The sequence below is a fragment of the Falco punctatus genome (assembly GCF_963210335.1).
Source record: "Falco punctatus genome assembly, chromosome: 8".
NCBI lineage: Eukaryota > Metazoa > Chordata > Aves > Falconiformes > Falconidae > Falco > Falco punctatus.
The window spans coordinates 4,247,859-4,274,672 of record NC_137588.1 but is presented as its reverse complement, the minus strand read 5'-3'; the positions used below and the strand labels follow the sequence as shown (position 1 = coordinate 4,274,672).

Genomic DNA, 26,814 nt, shown 5'->3' with positions numbered 1-26,814 from the left:
TTACTGGCAGACTCGTCATCTTTATCGTAGAAGTAGGCAAAACAGGAGAAGGGACAAAAGCGTCAAGTCACAGTTCAGTTTATTTAAAATGACAAAAGAATGTTCCATCAGGGAAAAAAAACACTGGCTGTGTAAAGACAAAGCCATTGATTGCTTTAAATCTCACAAGAAAATTTCACCCTTGTCAATAAAATTGGAAGTAAAAAAGTCGTGAAAATAAACAGCTGCATATAGAACATGAGTACGAGATGTAGCTCAACAAACAAATACTGGATTTTTCTATTACAGTAAAGACACACATTCAGCTAGTTATAGTAAGATAAAGGCATTAGGTCACCAGCCGTGATGTTCTGTAGCACTGTTAACCTCAGGGGCCTGGGGCACCAAAAATAAAAGTCAGTTTAAATGGAAAGCATTGCTAAATACGTTATGTGCTCTAGGTCCTTCAGATTTTCTTTCTCTTGACTGCACGGGGCACATCAGTCTTCCTGGGCACAACACGCTAAATTGAACCAGCCATTTATTTTTCTAAGCAGCAGCTGGTCGGTCCAGCGCTTCTGAGTGGCAGCAAAGTAGCACTGCAGTCCCTGTGAGTGACACTGGCCCCGGCCACCCTGCCAGGCACTGGGAACAGAGGGCAGCGCCTGGAGAAGCTGCAGCAGCGCCTGTGTCACGGAGGGGCTGGGGTTGGAGGGGCCTCTGGAGGTCTCCTTGTCCAACCCCCCTGCTCAAGCAGGGCCACCTAAAGGTCCTGTGTGTGGGGTCCTGTGGTCTGTCCCTCTGCTCGGCTGCATCCTAGAGACCAGCTGCTTAAGAGAGCCTTGCCTCTTGACTGCGAGTTGTTAATTATATTCAAAGGTGCCGAGAAACAAACCTGTTCCTGCTCTGGTAACTCCATCCTTTAAGTGCTAAAGATGGCATGCCCTGCAGCTATTGCTCCGTATAAATTTAACTTCTTCACTTTGCTTTATCCCTAATTGCAAAAACACTTCATTATCAAAGCCTGTAAGGTCTTCTAGCTATTCAAATCAACAGTTAAAACAAATGCCCTGGTTCATAGTACATGAGAAAATGAAGTTCCATTCCACCTGTTCTAACCTAAATGGCACATCTGTTATCGTGAAAGATACGAGCGACCAGATCCTCACCTTGCTAGATCAAACACAGCGAATAAAAACAACCTCCAACCCTTTTTGCAGCCTTTCAGAGTAGGTCTCGTTTTGTCCGACACTGCCGCTAGGCAGCACGGCTGCAGCCTGCAGAGGCTTTAGTCTTGGTTGTACCCGTTGAGCTACAAGCTCAGCATGTTCCAGTACAGCTTTAAGGTGGTGGCCTAAGAAGTGCTCTTCGTGAGAAAGGCTGTGCTAGATGTCCTACACAAGGAGACCTTGCCTTAAGAAACAAGCGAACATGAAACCCAGCTAACATTTTCGGCTTATGCTCTCTCGCTGCACCGTGCCCTTAGGAAATGATTAAACCAGGTCAAACTTCAGCAGCACGTGGGTTCAGTGCGGGGTATACCTGCAGAGCGTTTCTCTTCTGTGATGCAGATGAAAATTCAAAGCTATGAAATTTCTTGAGAAGTAGTTCCCACAGAAGGTGCAAGCTTTCTGAGCAGAACCTCTGCAGAAGAACTAGCTTTCCTTTGAAGCCGCCTACATACAGCCAACTGTTTTAAATGTTAAATTTAACTAATTCCCTTAAACAAAAAAATGCGTGTTTCTCCCATCACTCTTGCCTCTCATTCCCATCCTCCTCTTTAACTCTGCTCTGGCGCAGTATCTCGCTAACTGGCAATTCTTTAACGAAGAACTTCTAAACAAAACCAGCGCACGTAAGGAGGCTGCTCAGAATGCTGTCCATAAGCCCATGAGTTAAAAACTGCTACTGGACCTTCAGGTTGAGAAACCAAAGAATCAAAGCGTGTCACCAAGCCATTGACTGCAGAGCAGGATGCGTAAGCTAATCAGCAGTAAAAAGCTCAGCCTTTAAGTTGAATATGCTGAACACATCTGCAACAAGAAAAGTAGATGTCAATTAAACAAGCCAAGTAAAGACCTAATACTCTACCCTTTACTAACTACAAAGTGCAACCAGGTCCTCGCCAAAGAGCAGCAGATTCACATCTTAGGATCAAACTACCATGGGGAAAGAAAAAAAAAAAAAAAGACAACCCCACGCTTCAATTTGGAATTTTTTTCTGAAGTACACCCCAAAAGGACGAGGCTGCTGTCTGTTAACAGGCGGTACCTGAGCAGCGCTGGGATGGCAGCGCTTCCAAGCTGCACGCCTGCTCTAGCTTCCCTCCCCACCCAGACCCCTCAGAAGGAGCACAGCCTTATTCCTTCCTGCCCCCCGTCTTCCCTCCCCCTCCTGTTCTTAACCCTGATCCCCACAAACAAGGGGAAGGAACAACTGATAGCAATCCCAGTCTAACTCGGGATTCCCAGCTTTTCCTACGCATCTGAACGGACTCGTTCCGAAGCGTCAGCTTGTCAAGTGTCTGATGTACGTCCGAAGGGAAAAAGAAAGGAAAAAAGCACGTCCCAGCTCAACCCTACCACAAAAGGCTGGTTTATGATACATACCACAGTGTCAATCTCTGCTGGGCCCACCATCCGAGACACCTCGTCAAACTCTTCAGGAGACATGGGGAGCAGATTTTCTGGAGACTGGAGCCTGGAGGGGTGGCTAATAGGAGGAGAAGAGCAGGGAAAAACCTTCACTGTAGAAGTGAGGCACATCTGGGCTGCCGTGCCCGGCTCTGAGTCCGGAAGGGCTCAATGGGGTCTCTTGTGAAGAAGACCGAGCCTGTGCGCAATCCGCTTTACGAAGCCAGCATGGCTTTAAGTGAAAACTGGGCCTACCCGGTGATCTACATTCTAATGGAAGCCCAACAAGTCTGTAAGAACTTGCTCTTCAAGAAATTACTTGCCGGTACAACTACCTGCAAGTTTCTAGGGTTTTTACCTAAACCTGGTGTTTCGAACACTGCGCTGCATGCATGCAGTGTGATCAGATCCTCCGAGAGAGGAGGGATTTGGCAGGAGCGCCTACGCCTTAAATACTGTGAATACCCATGAACCACAGCTAAAAAAGTTATGATCAGTTCCTACAAATCCAGCATTCCACTTACACTTCAGATACGGAGATTAACTCAGTCTTGATGTAGCCATTTCCCTTGGGACCATCCAAATCCATAGGCTCTGGTGCTTCAAGGAGACAAAAAAAAAAAAAAAAAAAAAAAAAAAAAAGCTTGGTTTTTTTTTTCAGCAGGTTTACTTCACATTGCCATCTTTATTGTACCAAAAATAAAGCCTGTGACCCAGATAAGGGGCAAGTCTCTCTCATGCATTTTACAGCACTATGGTTAACCTATTCCATTTTTTAGTCAGATTTTCCTTTTCCCCTATAGAAAACAGCGTACAAAAGCTCTGCTACAGTTTGATGTAGCTTTATCAACACAGCACTATTTTATTCCATTGTTAAGACACATTTTCCTTTTTGCTCTTCCCCTATAGAAAACGGGGAACAGAGCCCCCACTAAAGTCTGGTGTAGCTCTCCAACACGTGCTGCCAGGCCACCCAGGCAGGCCCAGCCCTTGTGCCAGTCCAATGTGAGCCATGGGTCCAGCTGCTAGCAGGAACCTACATCTCCGAAATACCTCACAGGCTCACATGTAAGGGCCAGTGACAACTACTTTTGGGGTTTTTTTGATCTGACTAGATCTCATGCTGCACCTCTTTAAAACCAGACCTGTTCTTAGCCTACTAAAGCTGTCACCTTGCAGCTGCGCAGCACTCCGGCGTGCCACAGGCTGCCAGGACACTCCGTCCAAGCGCTACCCCTTCTTTCGATGCCACAAAACCGATACAGTGCCCAAGCACCTCAAGCACAAACATCGCACTGACAGCGTACGAGCCGTTTTTAGCACTCACCCTCCTTAGGCCTGGAGTAGTATTTGCCAAAGGCATTGTCTTTGGGTATATCTGGGTACAGAAATCTCAGTGGATTTTCAGGAATGTTTTCAGCTGCCATCACTTTGTAGTTGCGAATGATATCGGGGAACGTAACAGCAGAGAGCTCCTTCTTGGTGTACGGTTCTACCGAATGGAACTGGGGCTCTGCAGAGGAGAAAAGCAGTGACTCTTACAGGTGGTTTCAAAGTTTTTTTCTAAAACTGTCCTAAAAAGCTGCAGCCACTTCCACAAATTCAGAGGTCCCATGAGCAAAAGGCTAGCCTGGATGACACCTACTGTGCCACAGGTAAATATTTAATGCCTCTCAAAAGGAGCATAATTGTTTTGTGGGACAGGAGAGCATACGGGGGGATAGCACGTAGTGATGGCTCCTGGTGCAGTTTGCGTTCAGAATGACTGGGGTGACTTGGCTGTGGAAATTAACTGCAATATTTCATCAACTAATTTAAGTTGCGCTACCTTTTCAACCTTCTTCCAAATGATGTCATTCCAACTCTACTGCCTATTAGGAAGCCTGATCCCAAGATACCACTTGGAGCTTTTATGCATCATAGAAAGAGAAAGATAAAACCTCCCTGAATGTTCCACATACTATCAGCCTTTTCTCTTTACTTGATTTTTGGATGTCTCAGGTATGAAGGCAGCAAAGGGAAAGAAGTCATTCAAGTACATTCAGCAGTTTCTCTTCCAGCTGTTGTAGATCCTGGGCTCATCCAAGTGAATGCTAGCAGCTGTGCCATCCTGGCAGGTGGGGCTGATTTAAGTAGTATGATAAGAGAGGAGCCCTGGCTGGATGGGGTGGGATCTTTTTGCAGTTTTTGAGTCTCCAGGTTTCCTTGAAAAAGGAGGAGAGAACAGTCCAGCTAACTGAAGAAGAAAGCTCCTCATCAGTCTTTTGGAAATTGGTGGAAGGAGAACTGCTTGGAAAATGAAGTGAGTATGTGCTTTATCTATGGAGAATGTGAGGAGGATCAAATGTTTTGGACCATGAGTTAAAGTAAAGCTGTTTGAGAAGGAAGTGTTGTGTATGAGGAGTAGTGGGAGAGAACAATAATACAGAATGCTGAATGTGGCTGTAGCGAACTTATCCTGGGAAATAAACCTCTGATGGGAAGCCGATATGGGTTTGGAGGGAGAAGCAGGTGTGTATGTACTAAGGATGTCTTGCTAAGAAAGAACTTAAGGAGGGAGGGGAGGCAGCTTGTCCTCAGCAGAATTCCAGGCCAGCAGCAGTACCTGGGCAGTGTTATCAGCCCCAGCTGAAACCCTGAACAAGTCCCTGTGGGGCTCATGTGCTGTGCTAAGGCATATGTCTGCTGCTGTTTGTGGTGTGCTGCTGGCAAGGGGGGAGGCTGCGAGGGTGGTGTATCATGTTGGCTCTTAGTGTGGAAGAGTGTGAAGGTTTCTTGTTCTCATGTAAACATATTTTGAAGGCAAAGATGTTCTCTGTTACTGGCTTACCGTTTTGAGATCCTTCTACCCACGTAAATGTGATTGCTCCCTCTTTGCTGCTTTCACTGAATCTTAGTAAAAATGTTCCTGGGCTCTGGTCCTTCAACAAAGCACGTTCTTTCTCTTTACTGATGAAACCCATGATGCAGCTGTAATGTTGAAAAGAAAAAGTTTGAGTTTACACCTCAACATAAACCCCACGTTGTGCTGAGCTAGATAGAGAAAACTGAAAAGCTGTTGTCACTTGGAAGAGCTGAAATACTTGTAAAAGCCTCACAGAAGGTTTTATCTGGTGAACAGGTGGAAAGCCAGCAGTGGGATGGATAGGCTGGAGCTGCCCTGTGGAAGCCATGAATCGCCACAGCTTTCCTCGGCACTGTTCCTTTGGCCTTGCGGCTTATACAAACATTTTTCTGAGCTGAGAATAAGAGAGCTTGTTCTTTACTGTCAAAGCTGGGCTGTGGAGGCAGAAGTGAATTTATATGTAATATGGTCGGATCCCAGCTAGTGGTTTTAACTTCAAAAGTGTATTAAGGAACAGCTGTTTCTCCTTTTTGGCTGTTGAAGCAGAATTTGCTAGCTACCAGGTTGTGTTCATATAGGGGTGGGGTTTACTTTATTCCTTGCACGCGTTTTCTAGATGAGCTATTAAGCCTGTGTGACTAACCTTGCAAATTCGACTAACCTTGCAAATTCACTATGTTCAGCAAATGTCACTGGCGAGGAGGCCAACGGGGTAATTATAGGAAATGGATTGGTCTGAACAGGCAGTGGGGAGCGAGCTGCACAAGCCATACTTGTACTAGGGCACAACCCTGGTCAAACCCCAGGTGGTTTGTTTAAAAAGGTCAGAATTTCTTTGGACTGCTTCTTATTCCTTAAAATACTCCATCGATAATGAAGTTTTGAGTACGACTGTCCTTCTGTCTGTTCAGTTAAGAAAAGTGCCTTTTGCAAAAAAAAAAAAAAAAACCACACCCACCTAAAATCATGACTTTGCTTAGTATTTGAGTTGCTGTAAGCTATCCTGTTTTACGGGCGTTTGTTTTGCTTTTTTTTTTTTTTCTTTTTTTAAATGGCATGCTTTGGGTAACAAATGTGTTTAGTAGCCAATATCTTGTGTATAATGAGAGTGTTTTGCCTTTCCATGCCTTAAGTATAACAATGCTTGTTGAGGCTGTAATACTTATTCTTTTGTATTCAAGCGGAGTCTCTATCCTAGTGGATACTATAGATTTGTCTCTTTCCCACTCAAGTATCGTTGCAGTTGACAAGAGTTTTCCCTTCAGTTTCCCCTTCTTGCCTTTCTAGGAAACAAAGATCTGTGACTATCCAACAAAGCCAGCTGAGAGAGGGAAACCTAAGAGCAGAAAATCTTTGGGTTTGACTACATTCGGGATTTAGCTCGCACCTCTCTTCCATTAAACCCTAAGCAGGGGATTGCCCTCGTAACAGAGGGCAACGAGTAACGCTGTTCCAGCCTGTATACTATCAAAGCCGCACGCAGAACCAACCCTGCAGGCACACAGCCGTGCTGAGGTGGAACACCAAACAGGACAGAACTGCAACTCTGCTTCAGTAATGGGAGCAGAAGTTCCCACTGCACTGGAGTCTGCTTAGCTAAGAAATACGTAGGTTTGGGCAGAGAAACAAGGCTTGCACTATAAAGGGCTTCGACAGAACCGATCTGGAGCTGGGGGTTAGTAATTGGAAGCTTTCTGCTGAATACAGCAAGACAGAGCAACCCTGCTGTTGTAGATCCTGCAAGCTTGTGGGATGCTAGGATGCTCTGCTGTGAGCGTGCTGTCGACAGGGTTTTGTCACTGTGACCCTGGCTAAACCTGTCTGTGGCAGCAATTACTTAATTACTAAAATGAGTAAAACCTACTTTCTGGACTCATATTGTAGGCACAGAAGTTCAGAATCTGGCTGCTGCCACCCTCAGGAGGCTCACCACGATGGTTGCTTGTGGGGTAGGTTTTTTGCTTGTTGGATTTTGTGGTGTATGTTTTGTTGTTGTTTTTTTTTAAGATGGATGATGACTTTGTTGTACTTCAGTCTTCCCTGTCAACACAAGAGAGGCTCTGTTTTAGACAGTGGGAAGAACCTACACACAGTGTGAGCAGAGGCAAAAAAAAAAAAAATCTAACATTCAAAGCCCTGCTCTGTGACTTAAGTGGGACAGCTTGGTCATCTGATGTTTTTGCTTTAAGCAGCTGCCTCATTAGAGGATTCTTCCCTACTAGAATTAATTTGCCTCAGATTTTTCTGGTTGTAGGTTCTATTTTATTGGATCCAAAGTACCTTCACAAACAACCTTGCAACTTGTAGCCTAAATGAGAGGCTGGAGGCAATGACTACATCTTACCCATCATTCCAGAGACACAGGAGATGTTTCTTAATAAGCTCCAGGATTCCCTCAATCCACAGCCAAAATGGGAAATTTTTATCATTTATATTTTCCTGAAATTCAGAATAGGGAAAGGCAGGGGTGGGAGGGGGGAGAACAGGGGTAATGAAACATCAGTTTTATTAAGCAGAAAGGAAGCAAGCTGTCAGTGCTGAGAGCCAGCATCTACTTCTTCCAGCATTTTTCTCCCCTTTTTTCCCCACACTCCCTGTATTCTCTTAGAATTCCTGCCCCCCTTCTTTCTCCTTCTCTACTCCAGAAGGACAGAAACTACTGGGAATGAAGCATGTACAGAATTCTAGGCAAGAGGCAATGTGAGTGAATGCCTACATGAGCCTACAGTACCCACAAAGCCACGGCCCATCGCCTCTCGTGCAATACCACCGGTCTAAGAGCCAGTGAATGGCTCTGGTTTCTGCCTGGGTACTGTCCCTGTTGGGGCTCTTGGGACATCCAAATAATCCAACACTGTGGGGCTTTCAACGAGGCTGGCGAACAGAACAGCTCAGACATTTTCTGTTCAAACTTGGATTTCAATTCCTCAGAAGCACTCATATTAATGAACTTGAGTACTTGTAGGTCACCAGAGCTTTGCTCTGCTTCTGCCTGCTGTCATTTCCCACTTATCTATACCAGTTTAGGGTCTAAAGCCAAAGAAAATGTGATGCAGCCTCCTGCCTTGCTGCAGCCAGTGTTATGAAATCTCATGATGTGGCTTTCTGCCATCACGCTGACCCTCTTGGCTGCCCTCTGCTTAGCCTAATCCAGTTGCCTCTAGTCTGGGAAATGTCCTTCGCAATGGCAAAAGAATCGCACATCTTGCCATGTGGGGGGTTTGTAAAAATTTTCTGTAATAGTTAAACTGGAGAGCTATTCTATTAACAGCAACTGCATTAATAATAACAAAGATGCTGTGTTTGAAAGATGCGGTTTTCTACATATTTTTATTATAATTCTACATTTTTATGTGACTCAAAAGCAATCTCAAAATCATCTACTCCTTGCTGTTACAAGCCCTTTTTCCTCTTGCTACTTTAACCTCACCACTAAAACCTCCCACAACCATATAAACTCTAGAATAATTCGGGTACACTTCTGAAAAAGAAAGCACCCGGCGGTGGGGGGAACAAAACCCAACCAACCCAAGACAGAGTTCCCTCTTCATCTCAGTTTTGAAACTGTGTTCATACCTTGCAGAATCTTGTCCAAGGAATAAGGCCATCGTGAGATCCTCCGCTTGTTGGCCCTGAACAGAATAAACTGACTTCAGTCATGTTGTGCAAGTTACTTAGGCTGGAAGGAAAGCACCTAAAGCACCAAGTTCTTAGCGTTTATTTACAATTCTGAGCTGTTGTACTAAGCAAGAAAAGAAAAGGACTACTGTGTTTTCATGACTAGTGCAAAGAGGGCTTGCAAAGTTCCCCTCTGGAGAAGTTTGCATCAGAATGACCAGATGTATTACACAGACCTTGCATAATGGGAACCAACTTGTTCTGAGGCGTTCTGTGCTGTGTTACACCTAACACTTGCCGGTTTCAAAATGCTTCCAGGAAGCAGACTGAAATCTTGCACATCTCTTCTCCAGCAGAACGAGAGAACTGCAACCCATAGGCTTTACTGTAGGAGCGCAGCAGACCCTACAATATCTTTCTGGGATTAAGCACTTTTTCTCCGTTCTGGTGACTTCTGGGCTCTTGCTCCAGAAACTCTTGACTCCTAGGTCTGCCCCAACCACAGACTCGCATCATTCCTGTTGCAATCATTTTCCCCTACCTTGTTTTTATGTTCGTGTTTCATAACCGCGTTCAAACCACAAAGCAAATCCTATGCTGTGACTACAGTAGCTAGCTAGCGCTTTGAGGACCCTGACTGTATTCGGAGCCAAATCCTTTCTGTTACAGATCACACTGTGTGTTTCAATGAAGTCAGGCATATGCTGCTTTTTCCTCTAATCTCCCTAAAATATATATAGGATTAGGGAGCTGGTTTCTGTGCCGCTAGTGTTAGAGAGCAAGATTCTGTCAACTTTCACATCACAAAACCAGTAGATGAGTTGTATCCTGGCACCCTGTTAGATTCTGTGTCCCCTTGCACTAGTGAATCCTGAATATAGACTGTTCAACAACCTGGATTTTTTTTTTCTCAGTAGTGAAATACTTTTAGCTGTAGAGATTTAAATAGCATCCTTGCTGCTACCAGAGCTTGACAAAATCTCTGAAGTTCTGAAATGCTAAGTGACTACAGAAATATGTCAGTGGTCACTTTGTCTTCATGATGCTTAATTAAACTAAAAAAATTACTCTCCCAGAAGAGTTCAGAAAAAGTAATCTATTAAATCAGTAAGCTTTTTGTCAGATCTTACGTCTTGGGGAAATTAAAGGAAAAGACTACTTGAATGCTGTACTTACCACCTAAGCCCACTAACATCAAATCCTTTTAAATATAAATGCTTCCTGAAACTTAAGTTAGTAGAATATGCTGAAACAATGGTATCTTAACCTAGTTTACTATGCAAACTCAGTAGCCGTGTCAAGTGCTCTGCCTATCAGGCAAACTGACAAGGAGTCTGGAAACAAAACTCGTGGCTGATTAGGCTTTTACTAAGGACTCTTGCCTGGGAGATGTTCCATTTGATGTCCTTTAAAAGTTTCATAGTGTTTGCATTTTGGTATTGCAGCTGTATTTATGCTGTTAGAGTAAGCCCCCACCATAGCTGGGGGCATGTGTGAAATTAAAATTAACAGAGATGGATTAAAAAAAAAAAGTCAAGAAACAGCCACACATCGAAGATTGACTGAACATGTGCACTACTTTAGTGGCTCTTCAAAAGGCAAAAGTAGCCCCAATCTGCCTTGCCCTAATACATAAATTAAGTTAGAACTGTGGATTTTCTCATGACCTGACCTTCATCTACAAATTCTACCATACTGAAAACTGGAAAACGCTTCACTACTCTAAAGTGCTATTGTATGAGGGGAAAAGGTGTGAGAGGAAATGAAAACTTAAAATAAGATTGCAGTGAAGATGTAGCTTCAATTCAAAGAATTCCAACTGTGATAGAAGCAGGCCATACCAAGTAGCTTCTCTCCCAGCATGCTCAGCTGATCTGCATTAAGTCCTCTCTTTGTTACAGAAGAAAACTGCCAACTCAGAACTTCAGAAAGTTTAGACCACTTTGCATAAGGTGGATTCAGAAAGAAGGACAAGTTCTAGAATGGAAGGGAAAAATACAATCTATAGTTAATAAACATTGATTTTTGGAATGCCGTTTAAATTTATAAAAGTGTATTGCCAAAACAAAATGAAGACTTAAGAATGGATGTCAGCTTGAGACAGCTCGGTGAGTGCAGGCTGCTAGTCTGACAGGGGTAGGACTCTTTACCAGGAAAAGCAAAAAGCAACCTCTGGGGCTCTGCTTTGGATGTGTCTTCTCCCACTGGGCAGAATTCCTAGATTACTCAAATGCGCTGTATTTTAATTCTTGAATGTTTGTTTGGCTTCTCGCTGTGTACTGTATACGCTAATACAATGTATACTATCCTTATGTGGGATCTGAAGGTTGCTCTATTTAGGATAGGGAAGTCACTGTGCCTCTCGCTACACCTGAAAGCCATTAAGAGTCACTGCATGGAAAAAATATAGAGACAATGCTTGAAAATTACACATAGCATTTCTGATGCAATTTTTTTGGGTTTGCAAATACCTTGGGGTCAGTAGATAGCATGTTGAACCATAAGATAGAAGCCCATCCGCTTGGAAGCTGGCTCACGTTTGAGATCACAACGATGGGAAGGGATGTTGTCTGAAAGGGTACAAAAGGAAACATGTCAGACTACCTCGCACTGCCACTGCAGTCCTCCTCTAGATTATCCTCAAACACATTGCCATCGTAAGTCCCTCCTTGCATGGTCTTCACTTTCTCACTTGAAGTTTGCACGCAGGGAGAAAATGTTAGTATGATGAAATGCTAGAAAGACATAGGTGACTTTTATCTGATGAAGACTTTCATTTAGTGTCAGATATGATAGCACTGATAGTAATGGTACATAGCATATTGCTTCTGAAGGAAATGGATACCTAGAGCTTACAACATGGGGTTGGTTATCAGACAGCCTGCAAAGAACACCTACTTGTATTTACCCAGAGATCTGACGACATTCTCACTGCATGTGTCTATACAGAGATGTTGTGGAATCTCATTCATATAGTTTGAAATAACTGAAAGTGCTTGATATCCAGCGCTTTAAAAAAAGTTTAGATTGTCAGCATGAGTGAAATACAGGAATTTAAGTCTATCTGTTTCATGTAGGACATACCTCTAGGTCTATTACCAAGCCAGGCTGGCACAGCTGTGTCTCAAAGCTCAGAGAGTGAAGCTCTTCTGTTACAATGAGAGGACCCTTAAAAAGAAAAAAAAAAAAAAAAAAAAAAAAAAGGGAAAACCTTTCAGGGACTGAAAACTGCCTGGGGGGAAACCTTTTCTGCCCAAGGTTACTTGCTCTAGACTTCAGAAACAGTTTACAGGTCAAAGTCAAATGATGCTGCTGACTTCCTAGAACTGCCTGTTAAAATGCGTACTCTCTAAGCACCTTTTTTGGTTGTTTGTGGGGTTTTTGGCTCCTACCTAGAAGCCACAGAAAAATCTGTCCTTGCCAGAAAGTCCTAACCGAAATGTTAAAGCTAGATGCCAGTGAGGGAGAGTCCAGAGGGACAGCATTCTGGCAGTAGTTCTTGCTTGTAGATGCCTCCTACGTGGATCACTTCTTAGAAGCCCTGAACTCCTATTGATTGATCTGTCAACCCATGTGTTTCTTTATCAGGCTGAGTGGAGAATTGTCTCAAATGTTTGTGCTGCTTACCTCATTTGTTCTGCTCCCTGCATTTTTCTGTTCTTTCAGTTGCTGCAAATGAACAAAAAAAAAACCCTGTCACTCGTTTATATCAGCCACAAATGAAAGTGGTAGAGGATGGAAATGCTTGCATGCTCTAGTTGATCAACTGTATGCAAACTGGCTGCACTAGTGTCCGATTCCATTTGGGTCGAAGCTGTGAAAGCCGTAGGATTAAACTATAGGTAACTACTACTCTTTTATATTCATCTGTGAAAACAGATATTGCACCGTTACGATGTAATGACTTTATGTAAGAGGCCTTGTAAGAACAGCAGTGTGAATCGGGAAGGATCAGATGAAATACTAGGTATCAAAGTACCCTCTGAACTGGACAATAAAGTCCAGACAGTGTCTGTTCTGGACAACATTTCCAGGCTTTTTTCTTCCTCCTCCAAAGAACTCATTGCAACATAAGCTCCACAGTAGAAAATACTTCTGCATTTCTGGCCCTACTTCAGCAACAAAAGATACAGCACTTCAGTTGATCCAAAGATTTCAAAAAGGGAAGAACAAAGAAAAAGGGGAGATGATCACAGTTCCTCTTGTACAAAAGTAAACAGTGACTTCAGTAAGAGCAATCTGTATCCTTCCTACCACACCCTCTACCCACACAATTAAATGGATGTGCCAATAAAAAAATCCCCTACCAAGTGCCTGAATTCTGCTGCTAGACTTCCATTAGTAGATTCCTCCATGTTCATTACTTTTGTGTTTGTTCCCAAAATATTAAATTTCCTGAACCTGCATGAAGAGAGAAAAGAATTGAGTCTCAAATTCACTGAAAAAACCCAACATTAATATACCGAACTGTGATGCTACATACCCTTTGACTGAGTTCTTCTCTGTTACATCTCTGTAAAAAAAAAAAAAAAAAAAGACAAAAATATTTCAAAGATGTTGCCACAGACTAAGTGTTTTAGCAGCTGACAGCTGATGAGAACTGGTTGAAGCCTTTTGTGCACAAGAGGAGGCAATTGGTTCAAGCAGTCAAATATTGTGCTATGCAGGCTGTCTTTAACTGAGGCTTAAATTTTACTATGAGGGCCTCATAATCAAAGTCCTTTTACCACATAGGTTTCAACTCTTGCTCTGAGGAAAAAAAATATAGCTCTGTCATTCTAAATTTGCTTTCAAACAATACGATATTGCAGAATAAATACTGCATCACTTGAATTGGTTTTCCCACTTCTCAGGATTTTACTGAGTTGCATTATATCTGGTGCAATTCTCAAAGCCTCGGTTCCCACATCCACATAAGAATTAGTTTTCCTTTTCCCTACTCCATGCAAGTTTCTGGACCTCAGAGCTGTTTCAAGCGAATGGAATGCCCCCTAAAGACTTGAATGGGAAGACAAAACCTCATCTGCTTTCTTAAAAGCACAGCCACTGTCATTATTTTGGAGACAGTGTTACATTTATTTCCCTGCCCTTTAAGTAAATGCTGAATTCATCTGAACTGTATTGCTCATAAAAAGCTAAACTTGCTTACAAAATATTGGTAATAGTCTGTTTAGATTGCTATAGTTTTTCACTAGTTAAGGATGTGTCACATGTTAAAGGTAGACTCGTTTATACCCCTAATTCAAAGACAGCTTTAGGGGTAGCTAGACTCATCACTAGAGGCTACCCAAAAAGGAAGGTATTTTAAAATACAACTGAATTATGTGACTGAAAACAGTTTCTACACTTTCACCTAGAGCTAGCCCAACTGAAACATCTGCAACAGTGAAGTTCAGAAGTGCACATGCTGCTTAAGTGCTGCTCTGTGCCCGCACTCAGCAGAAGCCAGCTCTCCTTGGTGCATCTGAGCAGAGCTGGTGGCAAGAAGCTGAGGCCGTCTGTACTTTGTGACATTTCTCTAATGGCAGAAAGAGATTTAGAGCAAGGGTATGGGTAAGAAAAAGGGAGGATGGGATGTACCTGCTGCCACGGAGAACCAGCCTGCTGCTGGCCAACTCGGCACTTAAAAATATGACAGCCTTTTGGATTTCTGAACATGGGGACTGTTTACTATTGATGTATAAAGGGATGAGAAAAATGCAACATACTTATCAAATAAAACTTTCACTTTCAAGTTGTAGTTCAATTCCTGCAATTTCACCAGCAACCTGGAAAGAGGAGAGAAAAAAAAAAACCTATTGCCAATTGCAAAAGATAAGTAATACAATAGCAGAGAACGTATCACAGATAAACCTGAGCTGCACAACTCGGGGCCACATGCAGGCTCCAAGCTTGCTTCATACACGATTGTAATTAAAAAGGAAACTAGATGGGCAAATGAGTTATTCTTTTGCATGACTAAGTGCTCTGGTTGTGTTTCTCATACACTCAATACCCCCCATTTCTGGTAAAGAGTAGAAGCTGAATGCGAGTTAAACTTTGCTAGAAGATGCCCCCACGCCACATGGAGCCTGCTTCCTTTTGACCGTAGCACTTGGGCTACAGCGTAAGATGTGCAACGTGCTCTGCTGGAGGAAGCCGGTGACATGAAAGGCTTACCACGCAATGAGTGGGAAGGGGAAAACATACCTCAGCTTTACAGTAAACTGTACGCCTGTCTTCAGGACTAAAGGCCTCTGAGGATGTGTTGGCATGCAAGGCTGCCTCTCTACCACAAAGGAGCTATGGAAAGAACGGATTAAAGGCACTCTGATTTATCAGTGTTCTTAAGAAATAAGAAATTGCATAAAAAGTAAACTTTACAGGAATGGTGATTTACCAGCAGTACTATATACTTCATTTGTTCAGTTTCAGTCTACAGAGATTGTAATTTTCTTTCATTTCTGTTGATGGGGCTAGAAATATTGCAAGCATAAAGTGATTTCATATGGCTTGGCTTTGTCTAAATAAATTGATGGCTTGAGGAGGGAGACTGCTACCTCAAACTTCCCTGAAATCCAACAGTGTGTAAATGCTGAAGTACGTAGCATAACACACGTGAGGAATGTTGCTTCCTTTGCCATTCCCAGTGCTCACTAAATTCTTGTTACAGTGCTATGTCAAAATAGGTGCCCAAGAGCTAGATTAAGCTGTCTGCGGATTTGATGAGGGCTGGCTAAGCCCACAAACCCCTGAGGCCAACCTGTTCTGATAACAGCCTAAACTGCTGCCATCGCTAGCATCTTTTTATGTAACGCTGTGCTAGGTAGATACAAATCCTGAAGCATTTCTAATGCTACAGAGTCCTAGGCAGCATGGAGACTTTTCCTTCCACTGTAAGCACAGGCAAGATAACTAAACAGCAGCTGGATTTCTACAGCTCTTCACTGCCTTCACTTCACTGAAAAGCAGCTCCAATGAAAGGCAAGTGGTCAAAGCACCTGAACGGGACTATAGAAATGTGGGTTCTGGACCCCTGTAACAGGGTGTTACCTACTGTATCTAAGTCCTTGCTCTTTCCTGCTAGGTTAAAGTCTTCTACAGCATTGATTTTTGTTTGTTGTATGTTTATGGAATGGGACTCTGGTCTTATGTGGGGCAACTATCAGCTATAGTAACTCACATCCTAGAGATGATACAGCAGTAGTGCTGGCCTCTCCATGCTGGAGACAAAGGATGTGTCCAGAGACAAAAGGGCTGAAGAATCTAGTGTGTATTTATCTTGGGCACAGCTCGGTGCTGCGGGTGGCTTCTTGCCTCTATTTACTTGAATTTTGCAGGGCTGAATCTTAAAGCACAAAAACAACACAATAGGAGTCTGATTTTGTGGTCAGTGTAGACTGTAGCATAGCTCCTGCTAACTTAAATGACTGATTACAAACCCTTCCATGAGCCTAAACCTGTGGAAAACCTAGATAGGGTAAACATCAAAACCAGTCAGTTTACTGTTTGTGACAAGCCCTGGAAAACCTCAGAAAATGCCAAGTTAGCGTGCAGGAAATACTGAGGGAACAGAAGGGAAGGTGTTCTCCATCCATTATTCATGCAAGCACAAAAAGACTCTTCTTGTCTGTTACCTTTGGATGAGCTGTTTGAACAGACTGTATGTTCGATCCTGCAGAACTTGTTTATTTTTTGTGATGGGATCAGGGTCATAGGTAAATTTCTGTTCCAGTTCCTCAAGCTTTTTGAGCTGCTGACGAACTTGCTGTAGACTTTCAGCAACAATGGTGAACCTACAATTACAAAAGCACGCTAAAAGTAATAAGATTGTGTATTGTAATAGTGCTGAGACACCAGCCAGGTGACTGTCCCTAAGGACTAGGCGGTGCACAGAGAACACTTTTCACCCATTGGAAATATGGTGAGGTAATAAAATCAATGAAACATAGTTACGCTGTGACAGAATAAAAATGCGTAATATAATCGGTGTATTTCACGGATCTGGTGTTCCTTCATAACACGCTTGCAGGTTCCTGTCCGCTGCAGTTCTTGACTAAGACTTACCAGTTCTGTAGCTGGTCAAGACAGGCGTTGGGTGGCCCACCAATGCACGCAGTCTGCTGCCTGTGCTTCCACTCCACCAGCTCCTCGTTAATAAGAGCACTCTGAGTATGCTCTGTGGTGTTCAGCAGCTGTACTATCTTGTTCACTACTTCCTACAGAGAGTATTAAATTACCTTGTTTATTAAAAAGACTTCATACAGGAAAACTAAGTACTGTTTTAGCTAATGCTATCTGTCTCTCAAACCTCTGCAAGCACCTCAAAGTAATAATTTCTGTCAACAGAGGATGTTTCCTAGAAACGCATGCTTTTTAGCTGGAGGATTTGCTAGATTACGTGGAGAAACAAAGCATAGTCGCTATTGCTAAATTCTGAAGAGCCAGTGTATCTCTTCCATGTCTTTTCCAAGTGTATATCTGGGATTACTCAGTACTTGCTGTGGATTTGAGCACTGCAACAAGAGGGAGCGTACTAACTCCATTAGAGCTGCAAATTTTTAAATCAGTTTTTTCCTCAAGAACATGACTATTGATATGACACTTTCCCTCTTGTTGTTTGGCTAGTTTTACCTGACAGTGATAAAAGTTGCTAGAAGAGAAATAAAATTGCTTGCAGGGATTCTAGATTTTCAGTCAGGATGGACAAAATGAAATCTTACTTTAACAGGTAATAATAGAAAACTTTTCTATTATTATAATTTATGTCAATCCAATGAAAATGAACATGTGTTCAAAATGAAGTGCTGTTGCCTTCTGAAAGAAAATTTGAGCACTACCTTTCTCTTGAGGTCAAGTGATAAAAACATCTTCTTGAGATTCATCTGTTCTTTCTTATATTCTTCCTGTGACCCACCGTTGGACTCATGCTCTGTAAAAAAAGTCCAAATCGTGTACATGAGGACCTGCCTGGCCAGCATCAAGTGAAGTATATCTTTAAAGCTTAAGGGAGGAAATGTTTACTATCTCCTAGATAGTTTTTTGGATTCCTCCTTTCCCCCTTCTGAAAGGACAGAGTCTGCAATTAAAGCACTAATGCAAGGAAAAGCCACTGTCCCAGCAAAGTAATTGAGATGTGAGTTTGCTTGCTTTTCAGTGCAAGAACCTTATGTAAAATAATGATTATATTGTGTAAGGATACACACTGAGCAATTTGTTCTCGTGCTGACTTCAGGTGTTAATCATTCACATTACCTAACAGTTAACATTTGTTGCCAGGTTATTTCAAGGGAGGCTGTTCAGAGCCTCCTGAGGCAGCACAGGCAGACAGGTCCTACAGTCGCCCTGGCTACCACCTCTGCTCCCCACCGACCTGACGGTTCCTGTCTGCCTCACACAAGTGCTCCCTGCCCCCGAGTACAGAGAGCAAGATCCTGGTTCAGTGCTCCCCTTGGGATCTTCTGAACACATCCCTCTTCTGAGGGATGATCAACTGCCAATTTGTGTTGGAAACTGAAGCCTTTTCTAGAACAAAGTAGCCAAAAAAAGAAAAAGGCAGGTCTATATAATAAAACCAGTGTGACCTACAGCTGCATGTGCTTCCCTCAGTACACAAGAAAATACAAAACTTGAAGCAGGAAGGCATTTGTGAAATACAAGATGGCAAAGAGAAGCCTAAACTTAACTATTTAGGTGTATGGTTGAAGAGTGACAGAATCTATAGGGCTTGCAGCTTCTAGCAGCAAAGAGATATAAAGGACAAAGGAATGCTGTCTGTGTTAACAAAGAGGCTCTCTTGTACAAACAGATAGATGCAGAGAATGCATTTTCAGGAATTTAGGTTTTGGTGTAAATTGGAATTAATGGAGGGGCATTATCAAAGTAGAATTAAAGAGGAGGGACGTTCCCAGTACGTTTGGCTACACATTGTTAGGTTTCGTTTCCTGACACAAGGCAGCAGAGCTTACTCTTACAAATTATATGCAGTAGGGTATGTCCTTGATAAATTACTCACCTCTATTCTGCAAGGTTTTACACTTAAAGTCATATTCATCTTGCATATCCTCTAATGTCTTGATGTCTTGCTCTACGTCCTATAAAGCACAAATGAAGGGTGGCCACAATTATTCAATATTTTTATGTAATGCAAGACTACTTCTGACTAGGAACTACCTGGTACTAGCCCTTTGCTTCAGAACTGGATTTCACCTCTGTAATGCCCTTTCCTGGAACTCCCTAAGAGGAAATAACCCTACACTTAATCACCTTCTATTCACTCTTCTCCCTCTTCTCAGCTAACTAAAAATCTATTGATTTTAAATATATGGCTAGACAATAAGGGCTTTTCCATAAGTTCACAGAGTTTAGAAGAACCTAGGCTACAGTGGAAAAACCTGGAACAGCACACAGCTTTTTAAACAAACTTCCAAATTCTTAGATATTGCTTGGATAAAAGCTTTCTGTCATGACACTACTTGTTAAGATGACAAACATGTATGTGTTAAATGAAAATCTATCTTCTAGTTTACAACAAGTTGGTCAGTATATGATTTGTTAGTTTTTCCTCAGTATTCCAGATAGGTAAAATGCTTTTGTTGCCAATACTCAGGCACAAGAAATTTGATCTTGCTAAACTAGTCAAATACCAATCTGCATTATGGTGTTACTGACAAACAATTACTTTCTTTTTTCAATCACTGGTTATAGCCTTGAAAACCAAACCATTACCTGATTTTTATTTGTCCTTTTAGAAGTCTTATGTACTGAAAGCTTTTCAACATTTGTGAATCAACAAACACTACTTTCCGAAGTCATACTATACTTACTATAACACTGTTTTTTACGGCCTTAACTTTCGCGTCAAGCTCCTTCTGTTTGTCCAGCATCCCAATCACAGTGTTCTGTATGCTCCCTACTTCCATCTGAGGGAAGCAAGCAGAACAACAGCAGAAGTCAAACCAGAGTGAACCATGACAGTAAATACTTTTTTATTAATGTAAGCTAGCGGCTCTTGTTGGCAAACAACGTGATGAAGCATGCTTGTTCTGATAAATTATACTAAGGCTTTATAACATAAAATCGAGTTCAGGTGAATTTGCAAGAAACAAGGGAGGACTAAAAATGCCAGTTGCGAGGTAATGCTGCTTTTTTTTTTCATCCGTAGCAATATAAAGCTATAAACATATTCTGTTTTCTCTCTGCACAAATCCATTTTTTTTTTGTTTTGCTTATCTTCATGTATCTTCTAAATGTGTTTCAAGAAAACCACCACCCTGAAGGCTGGATGATGTCTACATCAGGTATTAGATTCATCCACACTGGATACAGGGAGAAACAGGCTAAAAGCAAGAACAACATAGGTCTGTTGACAGGCAAAAAGGGTAACTTGGTGTGCAGTTTCTTTCCTACAGGGCATTGAAACACATTTTTAGAACTCTGTAGGTTTTTTGAAAGCTGACCTCAATATCATTCAGGAAGTTTATTGCATGATATTGCTCTGGGAAAGTTGCAGTAATTTGAAAGACCAGATGTACTGTTAATGTGTGGAATGAAACTAGTGGTGTTAGAAACAGTCAGGTATGCATTGTTGGTCTGACTAATGCTTCAGTTTAAGCTAAGGTCATCTAAGGTATTTATTTTGGTAAACTGCAAAAAGTCCCCATCATAGGTTTAAGTCAGACTATTCAGGCGATCTGAGCATACTCTAACATTCTCCTTTTGGTTTATATGATGCTTATTAATTGGCCTTGCTCTGCATTTTATCTTCTCGGCTTTGGGAAATAGGAACACTTACCAGAAAGCAGAGGTAGGGCATGCTGTTGTACCTAGTGCCAACAGTAAGTATAGGAGGACTTATTTCCCTTTTTAATGACTCAAATACATTGTCTGCTAGAAAGCCAGTCATGAGTGCTTTTGCCAGAACAGAAACTAAACAGCTGTGCTGCAGCTACAAGGGGTCTGTCAGTCGTATTTTTAGTGGAGCTGTTTTGGACACAGTTGTATTGGGTTCCTTGTTGAAAGTCTGTGCCAGGGTGCTCTTGCCACTCTACCAGCTTTGCCCTAAAGGGAAGTATTTCAGTATCATGCTTGGTCAGTCATCACTATTACTATGTAAGTGGATTACATCTAGCTATACAGTTTGCATGCCTTTCCCAACTGCAGAATGTTCTTATTGCAAAACAGTTCTCCTTGCAAAGAAAACACAAAAAGATGAAAAGTCAGAACAGATAAGGAAGGAGAAGAATATGGCTTTACCTATAGTTCAGAGATGGGCTTCACTTGGAGGAAAAAAAAAAAAAAGAAATACTTGGAGATAACTGGGAAGGAGAATGATGCATCATCTTCCCAGAGAGAGTTCACAGAAACAATAAGGCTCAGCTGCTTAATATGGATTAAATTCAGGAGTAAAATGCAGAAGAAAAATCAAATCTTGATGGAGAAATGAGGCAAGTAGTAATTATTGTGCTAATCAGATTTATTACATCAGGCTATGCTACAGAAGCATTAAAAAAAGTGTAGCTTTTACATCAGTCAAGGAATAAGAATTACTTCCTGGCCATTTCCCCTCCAAAAGCTTCATACAGCACAAACAAGCCACACTGTCCAGCTGTCGGTGTTCACTCTTCCGTCTTTAAGAAACATATTGTTGGGCAGAGAGAGAACAGCCTGTTTCCTCTTTCAGTCTTCTTCTGGTCCCTCTGTCCCAAATAACAAAGGATAGATACAACCACAGTAAACATTCGAAGACTTGTTACCTGATTTGACAGCTGGGCACTGTTCAGTATTTTTCTCTCTTCCTTCAGACAGTTGTAGATGATCATTGCCATATGTATTGGGTCTTCTTGGAAGTTATCCTGGCATTAGAGACAGTATGTTGTTAAAAGTTCCTACCCATAACTTCCTGTCCCTCACTAAACCGATCAGCAAAAAGATCAGGGGGTGACTGTGAGCCTTGGGGCACACACTGGCCATAGCGTGCTCCAAGCCTACAGCAAGTGTGACAGCTGAAACTATCTCCAAGAATGAGTTTCTATTTTTAGTTCATCGGTGTACAAAGAGATGGGACTTGGCACAAAACAGGTAGGGGTCAGAGACGGTAGTGGGAGAAGTGAGATACTACCCTACAATCCGGGAGAGAGCTCGTCTCTTGAGAGCCATCCTCCCACAGCTCGGAAGTACAGCTGCTGGTTTTGAAGAGCAGTTGTTCCAGTTTGATAGGTACAGCTCTTGCTCAGTGGTGTAGGGGGGATGTGTTAGCTGCTGCTTATGGACACGCAGTCAAGGCTGGATACAAATTCAACCTTATTGTTCCACACGCATATAAAATTGAAACATGCTCTGGATGGAGTACTGCCTGTGCTCTGCTCAGAACGGGGCTGCCCCGAGGGGTCACCAGGCCTTACAAGCACAGCCTGGTCATGTCTCCTCTCCTCAGAAAACAGTCCCCCAGTCACTGACGTGTGGTGAGGAGAAGCTAGGCGTGTGGGAAACGGGCTGTGGAGAAGGTGACTCTATGGAAAAGCCCTACAGGGAGGAGGGGAGGACTAATGAAAGTAATCAAGCCCACTAAGGATATGCTCCAACTGCCACTTGCTACCAATTACTTTGGCCCTTGTCTTTGTCAGTACAGTATGGTGCACAGAAGTGCTGTTTAATGACAAGTCCTCTACTATTAACTGTAGCTCTGCAGTTAAACGGGCAGGATTTCTTCCCATGTTTCTGCATCAACTTATTTAGGATGCTGAGGAAACCTGCTGGGCAAGGGGTGGGGTAAGTGAAACTACATTCGAGTAAGTGCTCCAAATAAATATAGCAAACACCTTGCAAACTACAACTTCCTTTTTCCTAGAGTTCTCAGAAACTGTAACTGTACCAGTACTGAAATGGTAACTTTATAACTGTAGCCAATTAAAAACAAAAATGGAGCAACATTTGAATTCTGGCTTTTAAATTAAGATTCTCACATATTCTCTGCAAAAATCCCTCACGGTAGGGTAGTTTGCTTAAAGGCATCCAACTGCACTACTGAAGCAAATGTGCAGACATTATACCCCAGGCGTACCTGAAGATTACGTTTGCTTTTCCTTATGTTGTGTTGCAGCAGAAAGTTGTTTTCTATCAAGAATCGACTAAATTGATCATCAAGTTGTGAGAGCAGGTCGTGGAATAGCACCGTAGCAAAAGATACGTTGTTGGCTGCATGTTCCCTAGAACAATTTAAGGCATGCTTGTGTTAAACACACTTTCAACACAGTGTTCAAAAAATGCATACAGAACTACTTTTTTTAATTCCCAACTCCAGTTGTAGCAGATGCGAGCAGTAAGAGATTGCCTTCAAATATACACCAGTTTCATTCTCTCAACTTTGACTTTACTTTCCTTGACACAGAGATGTTGTTTTTCTCTATTATTCTTGCCACGTTCTGTGCAATTTCATTTACTCATTCCACGCACATCAAGAAGCTAAAAAGCAAATGTGATGCATGTGCGTGTTGTACCACTCTTCTAAAAGAAGACACTCCACCAAAATCTTGGCAAAAGTTCAGTATGTGAACAGTGAGAGACAGAGCTGCCAAGGTAGTAATTGATTGGGTTTTAAAACAGACCAACCAAGGGAAATCGGATATGCTACGTGTTGGGTCCTTCTAGAAAGCCCTGAAGAGCGGCAGGAACACAGGCTATAGCACCCACACAGCTACTGAACTGTTGTACCAGCAAAGGTTCACCTAGCAGCTTGCTTCCCCTGCTGTCCGTAACTGCATTGCTTAATCCACAACCTGACAGCCCACTTCTATGCTTACCAATCCTGGTTTTCCAGCCACTGTGCCAGGTACTGCCTGATTTCCATAGGAAAGCTGTCATCGTATAGCTGGTGAACTTGCTCCAAAAACTTGGAATCAAGTTGCTGTAGCTGATACCACTGAGTCATCCTGAGGAAGGAGAGGGGGAAATAATCAGTGTAAATGTTTTAGTAGTATTTGGACTGAACTAGTGAAAAGTAACTCATTCAAGATTTTCATGAACATCAGCAAAATTGGAGATGTGCTGGTTTTAGCTGGGATCGAGTTCATTTCCTTATAGTAGCTGCTATGGGCTGTGTCTTGGATTTGTACTTAAAACTGTTAACAGGGATGTTTTTGTTATTGCCGAGCAGTGCTTACAGAGAGCAAAGGGCTTTTCTGCTCCTCACCCCATCCCAGTGAGGAGGATCTGGGTGGGCACAAGGAGTTGGGAGGGGACACAGCTGTGACAGTGGACCCGTACTGACCAAAGGGATGTTCCATATCATATGGTGTCATGCTGAATATATAAAGCTGGGGGAAGAAGGAGGAATGTGATGGGGACATTTGGAGTGGTGGTGTTTGTCTGCCCAAGCCCCTGTTACGCGTGCTGGAGCCCAGCTCTCCTGGGATGGCTGAACCCCTGCCTGCCTGTGGGCAGTGGTGAACGTATGCCTTGTTTTGCTTTGCTTGTGCATGCAGCTTTTGCTTTACCTATTAAACTGTCATTATTTCAACCCACGAGTTGCTCTTCTGATTGACTCCCCCATCCCACCCGGGGGCAGTGAGCAAACAGCTGTGTGGGGCTTGGTTGCCAGCTGTGGTTAGACCATGACAGAGGAGTAGGAAGGAAAAGCATTTCCAGCAAACAAAACTGTTTTATTTTCAGCTGTAACAGTTTTAGATGCTAATCGTTAAAACTGAATACAACTTCTTCTGTGTTTAACTTTAAAAAAAAAAAAAACACACCACAAAACACTGAAGTTAGGATAGTGCACTATTCTGTGAGAAATAACTTGAACCTAGATCATCCTTCCCTTTGATAAGTCGCATTTTTCTTTTAAACCCCTTCTCACAGCATTTAGAGTACTGGCAACTGTCCTCTGGCTTAGCAGGGATGTGGGAATGAGGACCTGTGTGTCTGACACCTATACTCCGCAGGATCAAGATCCAGTATGTGGAGTTTCACGTGTTGTTGGTGCAGGTGTACTCCCATCACCAAGAGCGTGAGTGGAAAAATAAAAGAAACCTCTAGGAGTCCATTTTCAAGGGCTACTTGTGTCCCCACTTGCCTGCTCTGAAAATGGACTAGATCTCAAGCCACTTTAAATGGAGAAGTATTGGAAAGAAAAATTTTCTGCTATGTGCTTGAATTTTCAGGCTAAATTCAAGTTCTGTGTGGAGCAGACACTGGTTACTTAAAATGAACTAGTATGACTGAGAGAAGCCACGCTGTACGGTAACACTTCTATGACTGAGTGGCTTTATGTTCTGATGTACAGTCTCTAGCCACAGATCAGTTAGTGGGCTGCAGGCTAGCATCTTGTAGTGGAAATGGCATGTAAAGATATGTCCAAGGAACAGCTCAGGCTGAGAACATGGGTGCTAAGATGGAAGTCCACCTGTAACTTTTTTAAAAAAAGGGTGACTGGACCCATCCAAAGAACAGGGCAGCACTGGGGCAGAGGGCTATCTTGTATGTGGCTTCCTGTCAAATTCATTAGTGTTTGTCAGTCCCCTCGCCTGCCAAATGGCACATGCTACATGAGAAGCAAATGAGAGTTTAAAAATGCTATTATGCTTAAAGTGAGAGCTTTGAGGATTTTGATGTGCATGGAATTCAGACTACAGGTAACATAGCATTTGTGTATGCTGTAGTGGTACCAAGGCAAACAGTTATATGTGACATTGGTGAGGAAAGCTGGAAGAATTTGTCTAAATGCATGAAGTTAGTCTGATGGGGTTTTTCCCTAGTGCTTAAATGAAGACTTATTCAGCTATTCCTGTGTTTTAAAGCTGCCAGACTAGGAAAGGACTAGGGAGCGGTGGCAGATAACCATACAAAGAGGCGCTTACAGAGCAAAATAATAATTCAGCAAACATAATCCTTGGGGATGTGAGCAGGGAGACACTGCAAAAGTGGGAAGCTGGCACCTTCTGAGAAGGCATTAGAGACCACCACAGCGGCCCAGGGCTCACCCTCCCGCCTTCGGCCACCTGCCACGCCAGGTGCTGTAGGCCGCGCAGCCCGTGGGCCGTTCTGCCTGCCCGGGGCACAGCCCGCGGGTGCCCGGGGAGAAGGGCCCAGCTGGGCGCCCCTGACGGGCGGCGAGAGCTGCGCGGGTCTGTGCTCCAACACCCCCGTTCGAGCGCAGCACGCAGCCGTTTCAGGCCTTTGAGCTCTGCAAGCCCGGCCGCTAACCCAGCGCTGCCAGGCCCCCACCGCACCGCGGCCCTGGGCATCCTGCCCCTTTCCCCGCGCTCCAGCGGCGTTTGACCCCGCAGAGCCGCTCCCGGTACCAGGCCCGGGTGGCGGCTGCCGAACCGCGGGCGCCCCAGGAGCGGAGGGTAGGGGGCAGCCCCACCACCCCACTCCGCACCTCGCCGCGGCCCGGCCCGCACTTACCCGTAGGTCGAGGCTCCGCTACGACTCCGCGCCGCGACCCTCGCTCGGCTCTGAAATACCCGCAGAGCCGGGGAGCGGGCGGCTGGCGGCCGGACCAATCGGAGCCCGGCTGCTGAGGCCTCGGCCAATGGGCGCGCGGCGGCGCCGGGCTGTCCCCGCCCACAGCCCCTTCCCTTTCCGCCTGGGGGCGGCGGGGTGTTCCCGGCGCCGCGCTCCCCCCTCCGCCGGCACCCTGAGGGGAGCCCGCCGGTGCCCGCAGCCCGGCCCGGGCAGCCGCAGGCAGAAGCGCCGCACGTATAGCGGAGAGAGGTTCGCACCCGTTAAATAAAAAGCTGTCCAGCAGTGCGGCGGTGC

General features: G+C 43.6%; 2 protein-coding genes across 3 annotated transcripts in view; both read right to left on the bottom strand.

The window, feature by feature from the left end:
* Nucleotides 1–26,814, bottom strand: part of NEMP2 (nuclear envelope integral membrane protein 2) — a 225,850-nt gene that overhangs the window by 187,115 nt on the left and 11,921 nt on the right. The window lies entirely within an intron of this gene.
* Nucleotides 63–26,614, bottom strand: STAT1 (signal transducer and activator of transcription 1). Of its 2 annotated transcripts, XM_080399917.1 has the most exons (24): nt 26,461–26,613; nt 23,856–23,984; nt 23,117–23,261; nt 21,810–21,908; nt 19,881–19,976; nt 19,070–19,148; nt 17,895–17,986; nt 17,122–17,273; nt 16,692–16,850; nt 15,265–15,357; nt 14,784–14,843; nt 13,559–13,588; nt 13,383–13,476; nt 12,703–12,744; nt 12,160–12,243; nt 11,547–11,645; nt 10,917–11,052; nt 9,034–9,089; nt 7,802–7,896; nt 5,443–5,582; nt 3,940–4,125; nt 3,137–3,212; nt 2,589–2,691; nt 63–2,012 (listed from the first exon to the last, which is right to left on the bottom strand). In XM_080399917.1, the coding sequence occupies exons 2-24, from the start codon at nt 23,981–23,983 to the stop codon at nt 1,989–1,991; spliced, it is 2,268 nt and encodes a 755-aa protein (XP_080256043.1). In that variant the 5' UTR covers nt 23,984; nt 26,461–26,613; the 3' UTR covers nt 63–1,988. The 2 variants fall into 2 exon arrangements, with proteins under 2 accessions (XP_080256043.1, XP_080256044.1); XM_080399918.1 differs by lacking the exons at nt 63–2,012; nt 2,589–2,691; nt 3,137–3,212; nt 3,940–4,125 and adding an exon at nt 4,167–4,816 and having other exon boundaries at nt 26,461–26,614.

Coding starts and splice junctions, on each gene's coding strand:
- STAT1 (XM_080399917.1), bottom strand. CDS start 23,983: ATGACTCAGTGGTATCAGCTACAGCAACTTGATTCCAAGTTTTTGGAG. Junction 12,244..12,702: donor CAGGGAGCAGAACAAATGAG/GTAAGCAGCACA, acceptor TTTCTTTTTAAG/GGTCCTCTCATTGTAACAGA. Junction 11,646..12,159: donor GCTTGGTAATAGACCTAGAG/GTATGTCCTACA, acceptor GTACCCTTTCAG/ACAACATCCCTTCCCATCGT.